The sequence below is a fragment of the Stenella coeruleoalba genome, assembly GCF_951394435.1.
Source record: "Stenella coeruleoalba genome assembly, chromosome: 5".
NCBI lineage: Eukaryota > Metazoa > Chordata > Mammalia > Artiodactyla > Delphinidae > Stenella > Stenella coeruleoalba.
Genome location: NC_137150.1, coordinates 34,277,659 through 34,296,561, shown reverse-complemented (window position 1 = coordinate 34,296,561; position 18,903 = coordinate 34,277,659). Strand labels below are relative to the sequence as shown.

Sequence of the window (18,903 nt, the reverse complement as noted above, 5' to 3'; positions counted from 1 at the left end):
TAATGCTCAATTTGTATCTTAATGTCGAAGACATTTTCAGTGAAAATGTAAAATATAGTTTAGTCAGATTGCTTCCCAAGCACCTAATACTGAGAAAAATGGCACTACAAGAAGAAAATGAGAAATGGGTGTGGAGAGAGAGATTCTATAGGAACAAGGGACATTGCTGTTAGGACCGGTGAGGAAGGGTGAGAGACAATTTATGGTGAGAAGCCAGTTGGAATAAACTTATGGTGGAAGGCAAGTGGAAGAGAGGTGCAAAAAAAAAAGGTGCTAAAGAAGCATCAAGTAAATACTTTGAAAAGTTGCCTAAGGTAAGTGATGCCTTTCCCTATCCTCCAAGCTTTATGATTGACTTTCAAATGTTGTCAAGTATTCCCTATTAACACCTCTTCTAGTTCTGTTGAGGAGGAAAATACAGGAAAAGGTCAGTCAGTGAGCTAGTTTCACCATGTTTCATACACAGGTGTGACTCACTATATACTACCAGAGGAAGCTTGATCCTGAGACCCTTTATGCCCCAAGGGCTGGGTATGTGTTTGAGTCAGCAAAAATAATGACCGAATTGAAAAGATGTAAAGATTATAGCTTTATAACTGATTTACAAGAAGGGAATCCTATTTACAAGAAAGTATGTGGTTGAAAGTACATGGGGGAGGAAATGAAGGAAAAGGACAGATACTTTTAAATATCTATAAATATGTATCAAAATTCTATAATAGATGACATCATGGAATTATACATATGCATAAGGGATAGTATGAAAAAGTAGAAATCGTCTAAGGCTAAAGATCTGGATCTAAAATTCCAACTGCATTGCTAAATTTATAAGTCTGTGGAAGATAAGTTACTTAAGCACTGACTGGTTGATTGATTGATTGATTCATTCATAAATTTAATTAGTCATTAAAGAACTACAGCATCAAGGGCAAGTAAAATGGGACAATAATCAGAAGGGAAAGTAGAATTATTTATTAATTCAAAATATTTATTGAGTATCTACTATGTGCCAGGCACTATTCTATATATTTATATATGAAAAATTATACAAAAGTCCCTAATCTGATGAAGCTTATATTCTAATACAGGGTGAGATACATTAGACACCAAACACAATATAAATGATATGGTACATTAGCACATGAAAAGTGCTATGGGTAAGGTTGATTGGGAGTATAGGCAGGTGAAGGGTATTTAGTTTAATTTATTTATTTAATTTTTGCCCTCTGTTTTATTGAGATATAATTGACATACAGCTCTGTATAACTTTGACTTACATACATCATGAAATGATTATCACAGTAAGTTTGGTGAACATCTATCATCTCACACAGATACAAAATGAAAGAAATAGAAAAATATTTTCTTCCTTGTGATGAGAACTCTTAGGGTTTACTCTCTTAACACCTTCCATATATAACATACAACAGTGTTAATTCTATTTATTATGTTGTACATTACATCCCTACTACTTGTGTATCTTATAACTGGAAGTTTGTACCTTTTTTGACCACCTTCATCCAATTCCCTTCCCCTTCCACCTGCCTCTTGCAACCACATATCTGATCTCTTTTTTTTATGTTTGTTTGTTTTTGAAGTACAATTGACCTACAACAATATGTGAGTTCCTGTTACACGACACAGTGACTGGATATTTCTAAACATTTTAAACTGACCACTATGATAAATCTAGTTATGATATGTCAACATACAAAGATATTACTTACTTATTGGCTATATACCTCACACTATATATTTCATCCCCATGACTCATTTATTTTGCAACTGGAAGTTTGTAATCCTTTTTTTTTTTTTGAAAATTTGATGCATGCTATGGAATAATGTATTAAATGTATACATATCAACAAAGATGTATTTGTTTTTATACATTTATTTATTTTTGGCTGCCTTGGGTCTTCGGGCAAGCAGGGGCTACTCTTCGTTGCGGTGCCCACAGGCTTCTCATTGCTGTGGCTTCTCTTGTTGCGGAGCTCCGGCTCTAGAGCTCAGGCTCGGTAGTTGTGGCATGTGGGCTTAGTTGCTCGGAGGCATGTGGGATCATCCCAGACCAGGGCTTGAACCCGTGTTCCCTGCATTGGCAGGCAGATTCTTAGCCACTGCACCATCAGGGAAGCCCTGTAATCTCTTTTTAAGAGTTTGTAATCTTGGGCTTCCCTGTATATCTATATCTATAACTCTGTTTCTGTTTTGTTATGTTTGTTCATTTGTTTTGTTTGTGAAGGGTATTTTAAATAGAATAATCAGGGCTTGCCTCAGTGAGAAGGTGGTGATTGGACAAAGACTGGAAAGACATGAGGGAGTGAGCGTTGCAAGTACTGAAAGGAAGCACAGTCCAGGCAGATAGAAGAGCCAGTACAAAAGCCCTAAGAAGGAATGTGCCTAGCACATTTCAAAACAGCAAGGAGGTTGGTGTGGCAGAATAAGCAAGCAAAGAGGAGGAGAAGGAAATAAGTCAGAGAGGCAATGAGGGATGGAGGGTAGGCCATTCTAAGAATTTAGTGGAAGGTTGCTTGTTTGCTTCCTCCTGCTCCCAAAATACATAAGATAAAGAAGAATAAGAGGTAAGAGAAGGCAAAAGACCAGAGAGTCTAGAGAGGGCAGGGATAAATTTAAAAGCAGTATCCCTCAGCAAGCAGCAAGAGATCAGAGTAATGATCAGCCATGGTAAGAAGAGATGCCTCTTTTGGAAGAATTGTGCTAGAGTCTGCTGAGGAAGGCTGATATGCTCATCTCTTAGCAACTTTGCCCTCAGTGACTTCACATTGGTAGCTGAAATTGGCCATGGTGGGAGTGTTTACACCATGGAAAATGTCTAACACTACAAATCCAGGCACTTTTTTCTTTTTTTCAATTTGGAAGTGTTTTATTTTATTTATTTATTTTTTAAACATCTTTATTGGAGTATAATTGCTTTACAATGGTGTGTTAGTTTCTGCTGTATAACAAAGTGAATCACTAATACATATACATATATCCCCATATCTCTTCCCTCTTGCGTCTCCCTCCCTCCCACTCTCCCTATCCCACCCCTCTAGGTGGTCACAAAGCACTGAGCTGATCTTCCTGTGCTATGGGGCTGCTTCCCACTTGCTATCTATTTTACATTTGGTCAGGCATTTATTTCTTGGTGAGATGGTTTAGCTGCATGCAAATAACTCTTCTCAAAGACTGGTGGATAACAAGGAGGAGAAGTTGGCTGTATCCCCAGACACATACTGTGGGAAGATGAAGGCCCCAGTGCTCTAGAGTCTCTTTTCTGTGAATCAACAGGAAAGTTAGATCAGTTGCTTTTAGAAAAAATGGCATTGGTCTGAAATAACTTCTGAAGGGGGAGACTGAGCCTAGAGAAAGCAAATAAGGGAACTGTTATGCAAATATAGGGAGAGTCAAGGCCAAGGGTTAAATCTGCATACATTTATCTTCTTTCTCTAACTTTCATTTGTTTGGAAGTAGGGGGAGGGGGAGATAGCCAGAGATAGCCTTTCCAGACAGAAGGATTTTGAAAGTTTGGAGCTGGCCATTGAAGAAGATTACAGGAAAGAACAAGAATTTAAAGTTGTGGGGAAAGTCATACTCTGGGGTCAAGGACAGATAAGGAGTACAGTGAGGCCAAGGGGAGTCTCATAGTTTAAGAAAAATACAAAATGATGTGGTATAAAGATTTAAATTCTACTATAAATACCTAATGATTACTTAAAATTTAGTTTTTGATAATTTAGTCTTCACAAAGATAACTTTCTAGGTTACAATCATTTTTTGTTTTCTTTCCTAGACAAAATAATTTTAGAGAGTATTTTTCTAGATGCTACCTACAAGTAAATACTTGTTAGCTGCCTTGAGGCGCTCTGGTGAATTCTTTTGGTTTGGCAGTCAGTACCTCAGCTGCAGGCACGTTCCTTTTCCCTTTGGCTAAGTGGAAACTTCGAAAGGTCTGTAGTTTTTGAAACGAGATTGAATTCCTTCAAGTTTGTAACCTAGGACACTTAAGAACTTGGATTTGAGTTCACAGGATGGTTATACATAAAATAAAAGATCAAGTGCTCACAAGGTTAAATTTCCTGAAAGCCTTACTGGATGTAAGACAAAGGCGGGGTATAAAACGAAAATAAAAGTATGCTGAGTTAGAGAGGTCATTCTATCTTACTCTCTGCACTCAAGACTGCTCCTGTCTGCTGACAGAAACAGGTTGGTTTTTTCTTTCTTCTTCCATTCAGACTTGTATATGATTTTTTTTTAAGCCCAAAGGTTTGGTATATTTATGTATGCATAAAAGTTTACATGTGCAGAAAAGAGCTATTTGAAAAGTTATACATGTTAACCTTAAAACAAAAATATGAACATAGCAAGAAGAAAATATTATTTTAATACGATTACTTGCCTATAAAACTTTGTTAATAATAGGTTTTGCTATATCATTTTTTCCTGCTTTGTTTTATTGTTAAATTTTTTTATTCTTATGATAATTACAAAGGCATTTAAATGTGTTTCTATGTTTCTGCCAGAAGGATCACTTCTGCAAATAGTTTCCATTCCTACGCTTATTTATTCATATTTTTAGCATGATTAATTCTTTTAAAATATCTTTCCTTAATATCTTATACTGTTTGGCCATATTACACCTTATCACTGGGTTCAAGATTTGTGTGATAAAAGAGAAGGAAAGGACAAAGTTCCTACCGTATTAATAATTAACATATAAGAAAACGAAGACTAAAGTAGTCTTCCAGATTGGAACTTTTCAAATAACTTTAAGGATAAAGGGAGACAGAAGGGCTAAGGAAAAAGTATAACAAAACTCAGCACTATAATAAAAACACTGAAAGTTATTATTATATATATTTTAGAACTTGTGAATTCTGTGCAAGCTTATCTTAATACTACAGGGTGTTAATAGCCAGTACAGTAGAATAACTTAATGAAGAGACATGAGATTCCTGCAGTATCATCCTTCCATTCTAGAGTAATAGCTTTAAACCTATTGGTAAAACGTTTAGTTTGACAAATATTTGCTGGGCACCTAGAGTGGGCCTGGCACTCTCTTCGGGTATTAATTATAAACATAAATCCAACAGGTCATAGTCTTAGGGAACTTAGAGCACAGAGGGAAAAGGTAGTCTGAGAAACATGTCTTCCATAGGATGGGGTCAGTTCTCTGAGAGATATGCAGATACAGTTATTGGATCGGGAAAGTCTTCTGGAGAGGTGACATCTAAGTTAACTGGGTAGGAACTGGCCCTTCAAGGGAAGGGCAGGAAATAGTCCATCAGATAAAAGAACAGAATGAGTAATGATGTAGACATGTGCTGTAGCATGGTGTGTGCCAGAAAATCGCTGGCAAATCAATATTGTTGCTGTCTACCGTGCAGGGTGCACAGTAGAGAGATGTAGCAGGAACCATGGGTAGGACAACATTATGGAAGGAGCCTTGGGTATCATGGTAAGGAGCTTAGATTGTATCTTTCAGATGAAGGGATGTGTCTTTCAGGTGAGGAGCTAATAAGCAGCAGTGATGGATTGACATTTTAGAGAGAGAGCACTCTGATGGCAGTAAGAAAAATGTTGATAAGGAGGTGGTAAGGAGGAATAAGAACAGTAGGACGGGGCTTCCCTGGTGGCGCAGTGGTTGAGAGTCCGCCTGCCGATGCAGGGGACACGGGTTTGTGCCCCGGTCCGGGAAGATCCCACAGGCCGCGGAGCGGCTGGGCCCGTGAGCCATGGCCGCTGAGCATGCGCGTCCGGAGCCTGTGCTCTGCAACGGGAGAGGCCACAACAGTGAGAGGCCAGCGTACCGGAAAAAAAAAAAAAAAAAGAAGAACAGTAGGATGCCACTTGGGAAGATATTGTAATAGGCCAGGTAATAATGATGGTTGAATTGTGTGGATGTGTCAAGGAGCACAGATTAAAAGGAAGAGACAGATTTGAGACCTATTTGGGAGGTAAAATCAGAATTTAGGGGCTGACTGGAAATCAGGGATGAAGATAAGAGATAAATCAAGGATGGTACAGGCTGAAGGCTTAGGTGACTAGTGGAACAACAGTGCTACCAAATAGTAGTTTGCAATCAGCATGTAGTGACAGGTTTTGGAGGGAAGCTAACTAGAGGAGACTTTGTTTTATAAAAGCCAACCAGTAAAATTAAGTAAAATGCTGAGATAATATATTTAACTTATTTTAAAATAAATTCATAAATATATAAAAATAATATTTATTTTAAATAAATAAAATTATTTTAATTTTAAAATTTAATTTATTGTCAATATACTGTGTAAGAATCACAAAGTTGTATATATAAAAGTTACAGGGTTTAATGATTAATAAAATTCCCCAGGGTATTATTTTTATCTTCCCTCTGTAAATCCCAGCTCCTGTACACAAACTTGTAAAAACAAGGGATGAAAAACTACTCTTGGGGATATATTCCAACGTGGCTTCCATTAAAGAGTTTCAAAGAGTGGCAGATTCAGGCTCACATATGTTATGGCAACAATCTATTCTCTAATAAAAGAATAAAACATATGCTAGATCAAAAGCGTTTCCACTTAAGAAATATTAAAATAAATATCCTGTATTCTTTTTGCCATTTAGATTGGAGCCATGGCTTTGGAACACAACCAGTCAACAGATTACTATTATGAGGAAAATGAAATGAATGACACTCATGACTATAGTCAGTATGAAGTGATCTGTATAAAAGAAGAGGTCAGAAAATTTGCAAAAGTTTTCCTGCCTGCCTTCTTCACAATAGCTTTCATCATTGGACTTGCAGGCAATTCTATAATAGTGGCGATTTATGCCCATTACAAAAAGAGGCGAACCAAAACAGATGTGTACATCCTGAATTTGGCAGTGGCAGATTTACTCCTTCTATTCACTCTGCCTTTTTGGGCAGTTAATGCAGTTCATGGGTGGGTTTTAGGGAAAATCATGTGCAAAGTCACTTCAGCCTTGTACACGGTCAACTTTGTCTCTGGAATGCAGTTTCTGGCTTGTATCAGCATAGACAGATATTGGGCAGTAACTAAAGCTCCCAGTCAATCGGGAGTGCAAAAACAATGCTGGCTCATCTGTTCCTGTGTCTGGATGGCTGCCATCTTGCTGAGTATACCTCAGCTGGTTTTTTATACAGTAAATCACAAGGCTAGGTGCATTCCCATCTTTCCATACCACCTAGGAACATCAATGAAAGCATCAATTCAAATGCTGGAAATTTGCGTTGGATTTGTAATACCCTTTCTTATTATGGCAGTGTGCTACTTCATCACGGCAAAGACGCTCATCAAGATGCCAAACACTACAAAATCTCGGCCCCTCAAAATTCTGCTCACAGTGGTCATAGTTTTCCTTGTCACTCAGCTGCCTTATAACATTGTCAAGTTCTGCCAAGCCATAGATATCATCTACTCCCTGATCACCAACTGCGACATGAGCAAACGTATGGATGTTGCCATCCAAATCACAGAGAGCATTGCACTCTTTCACAGCTGCCTCAACCCGGTCCTGTATGTTTTTATGGGAAACTCTTTTAAAATCTACATCATGAAAGTTGCCAAGAAATATGGGTCCTGGAGAAGACAAAGACAAAATGTGGAGGAGATTCCTTTCGATTCTGAAGATGCTACAGAGCCAACCAGTACTTTCAGCATTTAAATATAAAACTGCTCTGTCTCTTGCTTTGATACACATGAATGAGGTTTCTCCCTCAGATCAAACATTTGCATTTCTCTGAAATTCAAATCTCAAACACTGTGGTGGCAACTTATAACAAAGAAGAGGTTAGGGTGGGGAAGGGGAGTGAGGTAGAAGCCAAGAAAAAGAGGAAACAAAAAATAAATGCATAAAACATGGAAATTAAAATTAACAATATAGGAAAATAGTAGTAACAGTCAAACATAAGAAAAACACTATAAGTTAGGTCATCTAAAACAGATTATTAAAGAAATTTAAATTAAGGGGCATTTATAATTATTTTAAATTATCTAAATTTTAATATAAGAACAATTTCCCTGCATAATTTTAGTACTTGAATAACTATGCAGCAAAATTCAATGTCTTTTTCTTTTTCTTGTTTCTTAATTTGTAAGAGATTTCATAAAACTCCAGAAAGAATAACAATTGGCAATCAAAAAAAAAAAAAAGCAAAAACAAAAAGCTTTTCTGGCTATTGTAATATATTACTGGTAAGTTTCTAAACATGTAATTTGCTTTTATGATGTCAACTTTCTTTAGTAATAAGCTGGTTATCCTGTTAGATTTATCATTTATACTCTAGAAGCAATCCTCAGACAATCACATTTATCTAGGTTTCAATTTTTATAACTGCCTAAAGGGCTCATCCATTTACGTGAGTCAATTACTGAGGGTTGACTAAATAATATATTTTCCTATGTCTAAAGACTCTTTTTTTTTGGCGGTATGCGGGCCTCTCACTGTTGTGGCCTCTCCCGTTGCGGAGCACAGGCTCCGGACGCGCAGGCTCAGCGGCCATGGCTCACGGGCCCAGCCGCTCCGCGGCACGTGGGATCTTCCCAGACCGGGGCACGAACCCGTGTCCCCTGCATCGGCAGGCGGACTCTCAACCACTGCGCCACCAGGGAAGCCCCAAGACTCTTATTTTTCACTTAAATACTTGTATTTTTAAACAATGAAAATATGTACCACAATAAATTATTTTTAATAATATGGGCTGCTTATCTCTTTAAAAACAATTATATATAAATTATTATAGTCCATGTAATATGCCCCTATTAAAATTTTTGATATAAATGACAATGGTCAAAAATAGTGTGCACTAATATAAATTTTTTCTCTCACAAACTGTAAAAAAAAAGACGTTTTCTGCTCTTAAATAAACATTGCCCAATCAAGACATTGTTTTAAAATTACTTTTCTTTTTATCAACTATTTCTAAATTTGAAAATGCTTTCAAAGACAGAATTTAAAGAACTGTGGTCATGAAATGAATAACTATGTATCTTATTATTCTAGCACAGTATCTAGCACGAAGAATCAATAGAATACTCACCAGTGCACCACCATTTCTTGCCGTTAATTATATAGCTATCTCCATCTTGCTGGATGCTACATTCAATATTTGTGGCATCACTTGAAGCTACATCGGGCTCTATAAATAAGCAAAGGCTGAATTTACAGGCAGGCAGACACCATTAGTTTACAAAAGACCCTTAGTTAAAGAAATGTGAACTCTTGGAGGACAGAGGCATCTTTGTCTTTTTCATCTTCCTACCCTTCCCCCATTCCCCCTGGTTCTTCTACAACCTACACATAGTAGGTATTCAATAAATGTGCATTGGAAAAATGAATAAATGAAGTATTTAGAACAACTCAAGATAGATCAACTATCTGAATTGTGTTCTTGGCATCCTCAGTGATATATGACTTGGGATACAACTCAATCTTTTCTCCAATCATCAAACGTGCATTAAAAATATCGTTCTTGGGCTTCCCTGGTGGCGCAGTGGTTGAGAGTCCGCCTGCCGACGCAGGGGACGCGGGTTTGTGCCCCGGTCCGGGAAGATCTCACATGCCGCGGAGCGGCTGGGCTCGTGAGTCATGGCCGCTGAGCCTGCGCGTCCGGAGCCTGTGCTCCGCAACGGGAGAGGCCACAACAGCGAGAGGCCCAAGTACAGAAAAAAAAAAAAAAATCGTTCTTTACTTCCCACAATGAAAATCTGTACTACATATTTGCAAGCCAGATTTCCCCACCATAGGTTTAGTATCTTAAACAACTTCTTTTTTTTCTTTTTTTTTTTAAATTAATTTTTATTGGAGTGTAGTTGATTTACAATGTCGTGTTAGTTTCTGCTGTACAGAAAAGTGAATCATATATCCACTCTTTCTCAGATTCTTTTCCCATATAGGTCATTACAGAGTATTGAGTAGAGTTCCCTGTGCTATACAGTAGGTTCTCAGCAGTTATCTGTTTTATACATAGTAATGTGTATATGTTAATCCCAATCTCCCTATTTATCTCCCCACTCCCTCCCCTGCTTTCCCCCTTGGTAATCATAAATTTGTTTTTGACATCTGTGACTCTATTTCTGTAGTATCTTAAACAACTTCTAACTGCAAATTCCATCAGGAATGCTTTCACCAATCTATTTATTTTGCATTCTATAAAGCTTGCTCAACACTTAATGTCTTCAGAAAGTTTTCCATAGGACACTTTTACAAGACTGCTTTACTGCATTGCATTTTAGAACTTAGAGGCTAGCTCTCAATCATAGTAATCTGCACTTGTTAATGTGCTGCTCTTTTGAATGGATCCTTAAGATATTTTATGTGTTCTCTTTCTAAAACTAGAGACCCTCTTTCTTTAGAAAAGGAGGTGTGTACTCTATTTATTTTGTAATTAATTAGAGCTTTGTAGACAACACAGCATACAGCAGGTATTCAATAAAGGCCTCTTACTGGTTTAAATGGAGATCAGTTTTGCTATTATAAATGTATGCAATGTTAGAGAAGGACAATAAAATCTGGCCAAAATCATGGCCAGATGAAATTGAGTTTAATTCTAAACTCAAATATGGAACAATGATTTTGTCCTTTGAAGAGTGCTTAATTACTGTTTCCTATGTACAAATGCACCAAAACCCATTTTTATTAACATGCTCCTAGTTTAATTACCCTACATGATTATAATTTGAGCTATATGACCAACACTGGTGAAAGTTCTATTTTTCTGGGTTTATGGAAGAGTTGAGTAGTTTTTAAGTGTCAATATAAAATTATCACAAAGATCAATATTTCATACACTAGGGTAAAAAAGATCTTAAACACCCACAGATGGCAATTTTAGATGCAAGTCAAAAGGTTATAAAACTAGGTTTACTCTGCTGCTAATGCCTAAAGCAGGCTACCAGAAAACATCATCTGGTGTCCTCCCAAAGGGGAGGACAATTTTATTCTGCACATTTAAAAATGCCAAAAATTAAAATTGGGCTCCAACAAACATGTTCACATTTCTGGTCACAGGCAAATTTGCCTGAAACACAGAGCCACGTCCCACATTTCTTCAGTTCCTCCATAATAACTGGGACGAGTGGCTGCCCAATGGGAGAATGTGACTGAATTGCTCTTACCTGTCATACAGAAGCAAGAGGCAATGCTCCCTTGAAGAAGAGGCTCAAGCCACTGCTGCTTCTGTTTCTCACTTCCATATAGGTGAAGCACCTCCATGTTCCCTGTGTCTACACGTAATAAGGAAAAGCACTTGTTTTGCATTTAAAAATTTATCAATGTGAAATCCAAACTATATATAGAAAACAGACATGAATCTTTTTAGAGCAAATATTTACTAACAAAAATATTTTGAAACATAACAGACGAGATTGGGTGCATTCAGGGTGGCATGGCCGTAGACTAAACATAATAGTAAATACAATTTACAAGGAAGGTATGTCATAAGTAGTTACAAGTACATGGCATTTGGTGCCTATTTATTCAACTTGTTCTGAATCACAGACACTTGTCTACTTCATCCCAATGAAGCATGGCTCTGAGTTTTAACTCAATTAGGACTGAGGAAAATAATTTACTGGCCTAACCTTTCCCTGCTATCTTGCAAATATACTCTGCTTGGAGTGACTGCAATGCTCTTAGAGAACAATTAACATTACTTATTACTGAGACTCCTGTTCCTCAAACATACCTTGTGCTTTTTAACTTCCACATGTTTGCTTGGGCCAGGCCTTCTCTCTGGTGAAATTCTACCTGTCACTCCTAAGTAAACTTCTGCTTCTGAGCCATCTCCATTGTGAAGACTCTCCAGCTACCCAATCAGAAATATCTCCTTCCTTTGACCTCACATAGTAGTTATTGTCTTTTTACCGCTAACACTGCTCTTACTTTTGTGATCCCATACCACCTAGAAAAGTACTAGGTAATATCTCAAGGATGCTAAACATGGAATCCCTGCCCTGGATAGAAAATGACAATAGATAACTTCAAAGACCCTCTCCAGCCCTCAGAGGGCATTGTGCAATACATGATACACTGCAGTATCACTCTCAGGTGAAAAAGAATGCTTCATGTCTGCTGTGGAGCAAAATGCTCTAGATGCCTTTCTCTGATTTTCATTCCCATCAAATTTCTAAAAATACTCTCTAAAACCTTTCTCTTGAATGCTGATTACTTATAAGATTTTGAGGAAGAATTTTTCAATATTGTCTCCTACAATGATATTAAGGACAGCTATTGAAATGCCTATGAAAATTGAGCTAAGTCTAAGTTAAGTCTCTCAAAACATGTTTGTACTCTGTTCAGGCACTCCTAACAGGGCCCAAGTTATATTAAAATGCACACAATTCCTAGTAGATTAACACAAGCTTAAAATTCTTTTCAACTGAGGGAGAAAATGAGTCTTGAATTATAATTAATGAAGTTCATTGTTTTCTTTGCTTGTTTTAAATCCAGTGTTTCTTGTAGTTTGAATGAGGTAAATATTGAATAAAAACTTTCCAAAAATTAGTTTATTCTGAGAATCTGACAAAGTTATCAGATAACCAAAGTTATCATTTATAGGTTCGTTAAAAAAAAAAAAAGCCTAGATAAATTACTTGTACAAAAAAAAAAATTCCCCCCAAATTAGCCTAAAGGCCTCCAAATTTTCTAGTAACGGCTTTAGAATTAAAATGACTATTTTCAACATTCCAATATACAATATTGTATGACTTATTGATGGACAAAAAAACCAAACCAAAACAAAAGGCAAATCAGAAGACTACATATGTGTCCCATAATATTTTATAACTATTTGGGAAATAATTTGGGTATCTTGAGTAGAAATTCATCTCATATACACTTAAGAAAACTCTTAAGTATTTAATCAACATCAATCATATTCCCTTCTTTATCTGCTTTGTATAAAGCAAAACACAGTGCTCTAAAACACAATAGCCCAAAGGCCTTCATGAATATATCTCCACTACAAAGAGAAAATGCCTAGTTTTCTACCTATGGTTTTATACATCTTGTTTGCTGAGGACAGTTGCTTATCATACTTTGGTCAAAGAAAATGTATTTCCCTTGCCAATTTTAAAATTTCAGCAGTTTGGTGGTATCATATTATAACCGATAGACTAATGAAATTTTAATACTAGAAAAAAGTCTATGACCATCTAGTGAAAAGTTCATAGGTCAAATGGAAAAATAGCGGCAGAGCTGCATCTGCAATGGATGCCTTCTATAGCATTATTTTTCATATTATGACCCATTAGTTTGTCATAAAATTAATTCAATGGAATATGACTAGCATTCTCTGAGAAATGAAAATAGATCAAAATAGAATACATTAGACTAGACTCAGTGGAAAATATATGAATTCATGTAGTAAGGGAAACTTGTTTCATGAAGCCTTTTTTCAGTAATATATGTCTCTCCCCTCCTCATTTCCATAAATCAATCCATGAACACACACATACAGCTTCATACACTACATATTGGGTCACAATATAAAATATATCTTACTATGAGTGGCAATAAAAAAAGTTTTAAGCAAAAGACTACCAGTCTCCACAAAATTATGCTACCTATGTAACATGATATAATAGCTACACATAAAGAGATAAAATCTTTAGAAACTCTGTGAATAGATTTATTTACTTTTACAGTAGCCTCATTATTGGATTAAAATGTAGTCATCAGTAAATAGACAAATCAGTGTTTTGAAGAGAGAAAACCATATCTGGGACAAGTTCAACCATTATCAGAGGTTTATGGATTATCTTAATAATTCCCGAGAAATGAGAGTCAAAGTCCAGTGTGGAAACACTTCGAGAAGCAACTAGATTGTGTTTTCTCTGACATCAAACATACCTCTTTTGGGCACTTCCCCGCTTCACTAACTCTTTTTGGGAGGCTTCAGTACCAGGGCCATACAATAAGCACAAAAGGCAAAACGAGGACTAACTTGTGCAGGGACACTATAGGATATTATACAATTATCCTTCTACTACAAATCAAATACCAGTCCTTGACTGGAAGCATCAAAAATAACCACAGTAACTTTGGGGAAAAAAGACAAAAGACATATCAAGGGTCTACCCTAGACCTACTGAGTCAGAATCTCCAGGGATGAAGCCTGTGAATCCGGATTTTTTCAAAGCTTTTTAGGGGGTTCCTTCTGCAAATTGGGTTTGAAAACACCTTCTAAAGACTACATTCCTGGTTTATTCCTTCCATATTACCTTTTTAAAGAAAAGTTGGCCTCCTTCCCTCATCCTTCCAATTTTTCATGCCAAAGTCCTTGAAGGCATCCTTGACTCCCCCATTAATACCTCATAATCAATCAGGAAATCCTCTTGGCTCTGCCCTCAAAATATATTTAGAATCTTTCCACTTCTCACTCCACTGCTACTCCCTTGAACAAATCCCCATCATCTCTCACCAAGACCATCACAACAAGACTCCCTGCTTACTTCCTTCTCTCCTTTTGTTAATTCTCAACATAGCAGCCAAAGGGATTCTTTTAAAACTGAAGTGACATCTTGTCACTCCTCTGCTCAAATCCCCATTTCACTGAAAGTATAAGCACTCACCTGCCCTATAAGTCCCAACATACAAGGCCCTTTCCTCTCTGATATCTTTTGCTATTCTTTCCCAGCCACACTGACCTCCTTGGCTATTCTTGAAATATACCAGTCACACTCTTGCTTTAGGGCCTTTGCATTTTATGTTCTCTATGCTATGAAAACTCTTCCCCCAGATCTCAGCATGATTAACTCTCTCACCTTCTTTAAGTCTTTACTGAATGTCATTTTCCTAACAAGGCATATTCTGAGCCTTCCATCTTAAATTGTTATACACATTACCTGTCCCTCAGCACTCCAGAGCTCCCCTACCTTGCCGGTTTTTTTTCCCCAAAGCACTTTTCATCTTCAAACTTACTTATATAATTACTTATTTAATCTAGCTATTGTTTATTTTTGTCTCTCTCTATTAGAATGCCAGCTCCATGAGGCAGGAATCTTTGTGTATTTTATTTCATGATAGTTGCTAAAATAGTGCTTGGCATATAGTAGGCAACTGATAAATAATTGGTGAGTAAATGGAGATATAGTGAGGCTAACCAAAAGATTTAAAACTCTATCCATTCTAACTAACCATAGATATGTTTAATACTGTTAGAAAACTGGAAACCTTATATGGCCAATCCCTTTGGTGGTGACTTCTATTCACTAATACTCTTAATGTAATGATGTTTAATAAAAGAATAATCCAATGAGAACTTTAGGTCCATTTTTTAAAATATTTAAATAAAAGTAACTGAAAGTAAAATTATAGACAAATTTATAAATCAATGACTTTGTGTAGAAAAACTTCCTTGTCATAAAATAGAGAAATTTAAACACTGCTCAAAATATCTGAGAAAAGTTCTGTTTTTAAATAATGTAGTAACCTGGTGCTTGGCAGTTAAAGACATCTGGAGCAAAAAAGCATTTTCCTGTTTCTTCAGCAATCAAGGCATAGTCTACTTGGCTGAGACCGCTTACAGCTGGCAAAAACAAGTTCCAGAGGCCTTCTGCTTTGGCCATTTCCTGTCAAGGTGATGAATATGCCAGAGTTATCATAATTTATCATGACCTAAAATTATTTATTTTTAAAAGATACTGCTATTTATGCCTTTTGAACTTATGAAATTATTTATTTCATTGTATTCTACAGTGCAAGTAGTTATTAATTCATTATAAATCAACAATTTCTTAACAGTTAAGCTTCCTTAGATTTGGCTGAAAAACTAAATTTGCTTACTTGAGTACTTCTTATTGAATCACAGTGATTATAAAATCTCCTACATCTGAGCATAATTATGCCAAATATACTATTTGTCCATTTCAATTTCTAACATGTGTTAAAATCTGAAAACATGAAATTGAATTAAGCCCATGTGGGAAAAATACCCTGCCTCAACTTCAGTCTCAAGTGAGTAGTGCTGATTGTATTTTTAATTTGAACAGCTGTTAAGAGGCTGTCTTCATCACATACCATACACAACACACTATGTAACCTAATTTGTATATTACAGATTCTATTTTTAACTTTCTTTTTAAAAAGTTATAATTGATATAATTATCCTCTACATATATAACAACAGAAGCAACAAAAAACAAAGGTCTCAAAAAATGCCTCTATATAAATTCTCCACTTTTAAGGTTCTCTTATTTTTCTTACCTTGAGTTTATCAATCACTAAAGGTTTTTTCCACTTGTCTACTGAATTTTCATTTTGAACATAGAACTCAATTACCTCCTTAAAGTATAAAAGGAAAAAAGTTCATTAGTTAAAGTTAGAAAAGTAAATAATGCCATAAACTGCTAATATCCAAAGTAAACATGTTTAGGTGAAGAAGCTTTTTCAGCTGCTACTGAATCAGTAAAATTTCTTTCTAAGACCAGACACAGAAGTATAAAAAATTCTAGATGTTTGCTCCTCACAAAATTATGCTGCCTCTATATTAGAGGATTAACTTTCAAAATCCTATACCAAGATTTGAGTGTTCCATTTTCAGCAATGTGGCATACTAGACGGTCATAGAATCCCCTCCCAGGATAATACAACTAAAAATGCTGGGTAAAATATTAAAAATAATTTTAAAAATACATGTAGTAATAATACATAGCTATGCTGGAAAGAAAATAAGGAAATTCCTCAGAGGCCAGGAATACAAAAGCCTGACTCTTCAGGTGTGAGTGAGCACTGGAACCAACTTTGTCTGGCGGATGTAGGCTGATCTATGTTCGCCTGGGCCCTAGTTTGCAGTGGGCCACATAGGCAGGGGTCAGGAGGTGAAACCAAATGCCCCACACAAGGCAAGAGGGAGGATCAGAGCTCACCACTTCCCTCCACCAAAGCCAGGATGCCTGATCAGCAAAACCTAACTGGAAAAAAATAGAAAGCAAAACGAAAAACCCACCCCTCAGTGGTAGACCAAGGGAATAAAGGCCATTCACAGGACGGAAGAGAAAAAAGAAACATTTCTAACCTGAGCCTGTCTTCACCCAAGTTTGAGATCTTAATTCACAGACCTATGGGGCCCTAAAATTTTGAGTCAAAAATTAAGTTTACAGTGTTCCTGGTGACAATGCTTGAAAGCACCTGGCAGAAGCAAAAGCAAATTCACTCTGGAGGAAAAGAGCTTTTATAAAAAGTCTTAACTAATCCCTGCAGATAAAATTCCATTCCAAAGAACATGAGTGCAGAATGAAAAAATACTAAACACTCAAGGTAACAAGCCACCATTAGCAAGAATTAACAAAAACAATAGTTCAACAAAACAGAATCACACCTGCAAAGGCCACAGATAGAATAATGATCAAACACAGAATATAAAGTATTTGTGTCCAGTAGATTTAAAAAATAAAGGAAGGAATTAAAAGGATGACAAAGGACTATCAAACTTGGCCAGACAAATTTGAAAAAGAACCGAATGCAACTTGAAGCAAAGTAAAACCACAGTAATTAAACTTAAAAATTAAATGGCAGTGGTTCTCAAACTTTGGTGGCATCAGAATCACTTGGTAAAACACAAAAGCCCAGGCCCTATCCTACTTCAGTGAGTCTACTTTTGTATTTCTATTTCTGTAATCTTAACTAGCTCTCTAGGCAATTCTGACACAATCCAAATAATGAGACCCACTGCTCTATGCAAGGTTGAAAAGTAGATTAGATACAGCCAAAAAAATAATAATAATAAATTGAAAGAAGGATCTGAAGAAATTATTCCTTTCTTGAATGAAGCACAGAAATTCAATAGAAGGAAAATATGAGTGGTTAAAAGATATGATGATACAGAGAGAATCATTACTTCCCTTTTCTCAGGCAAAAAAAGGAAAATAAAAGGAAAAAAAAAAAGGTAAATTTTATTAGCAGATTCTCATTAAAGGAGCTTGATCCAAAAAGAAACATCTGAGTTGTAACAAGGAATAGTAAATAAGATGATAAATACATGAGTAAATAGATATTTAAAAACTAGCCACATAATAACAATAATCTCTAATTTGTGCAACTAAATCAAGATGAACGAAAATATTGGACTATAAGGGCCTTCTCCAATATTTTGCTATTAAAGCATCTCTGTACTTATTTTCTACACATAGGCTAGTAGAATTACTGAATTAAAGGCTATGAACATTGGCCAAAACTCCAAATTACAACATTATTTTCTAAAATTGTTCCACCAATTTACAGTCATATAAGTAATATGTTAAAATGTTCCTTTTATTGAAGCATGGCTAGTCTAGATTACAGTTATATACATTTTTTCTACTTAAATTTTTTTTTATTGAATATATAAACTATATATTTTTTAAATATATAAACTAAAATGATATGGATGATATAGTGCATTTGTAGATTTCTTTTTTTTCTTTTTTTACATCTTTATTGGAGTATAATTGCTTTACAATGGTGTGTTAGTTTCTGCTTTATAGAATACAGTTATATTTAGTTAAAACTTCAAGAAGACAAAGGATGGCTCTTTCACAGGCACCAGGATGAATAGCACTTGTCATTCTGTCAGGAAGTCAGTTAAGTTGGAAGATTTCCTGTTTAGGGTTGTTTATTATTTCCATCCCTCACATTACTATGGAAACAGTCAATGCAATTGTGTTTGATAAGATATATGTTACGTAATACATGTACAAATTCCCCATCTGTGACTACCTCTCTATGACACTACAGTTCTGAGAAATTAAATTATGCCATTTATATAATTATTTAAAAATTTGTATTATTTAATACTTCCTGTTCTAAAGTCTATCGATTTGGAGATTTGCAAAATCTATTTGTGGTATGGTAGGAGTCAGAATTAAAATAAAATATCTCATTACAAAGAAGCTTTCTTTAATTCTTTAAGTACGAACAAGA

General features: G+C 36.0%; 2 protein-coding genes across 2 annotated transcripts in view; one reads left to right on the top strand and one right to left on the bottom strand.

Annotated features, from left to right (window-relative positions):
• Positions 1–18,903, bottom strand: part of ACAD11 (acyl-CoA dehydrogenase family member 11) — a gene marked incomplete at its 5' end in the record, with an annotated part of 88,059 nt that overhangs the window by 28,611 nt on the left and 40,545 nt on the right. Inside the window, 4 exons of the mRNA XM_079923074.1 lie at positions 9,044–9,142; positions 11,121–11,228; positions 15,437–15,575; positions 16,210–16,287. Coding sequence (XP_079779200.1) covers positions 9,044–9,142; positions 11,121–11,228; positions 15,437–15,575; positions 16,210–16,287 — 424 coding nt within the window. The remainder of the gene's footprint in view (positions 1–9,043; positions 9,143–11,120; positions 11,229–15,436; positions 15,576–16,209; positions 16,288–18,903) is intronic.
• Positions 6,437–7,668, top strand: ACKR4 (atypical chemokine receptor 4; the record flags this gene model as incomplete). Its single annotated transcript, XM_079923081.1, has 1 exon — positions 6,437–7,668. Exon 1 carries the CDS (start codon positions 6,616–6,618, stop codon positions 7,666–7,668), a length of 1,053 nt encoding a protein of 350 aa, XP_079779207.1. The 5' UTR covers positions 6,437–6,615.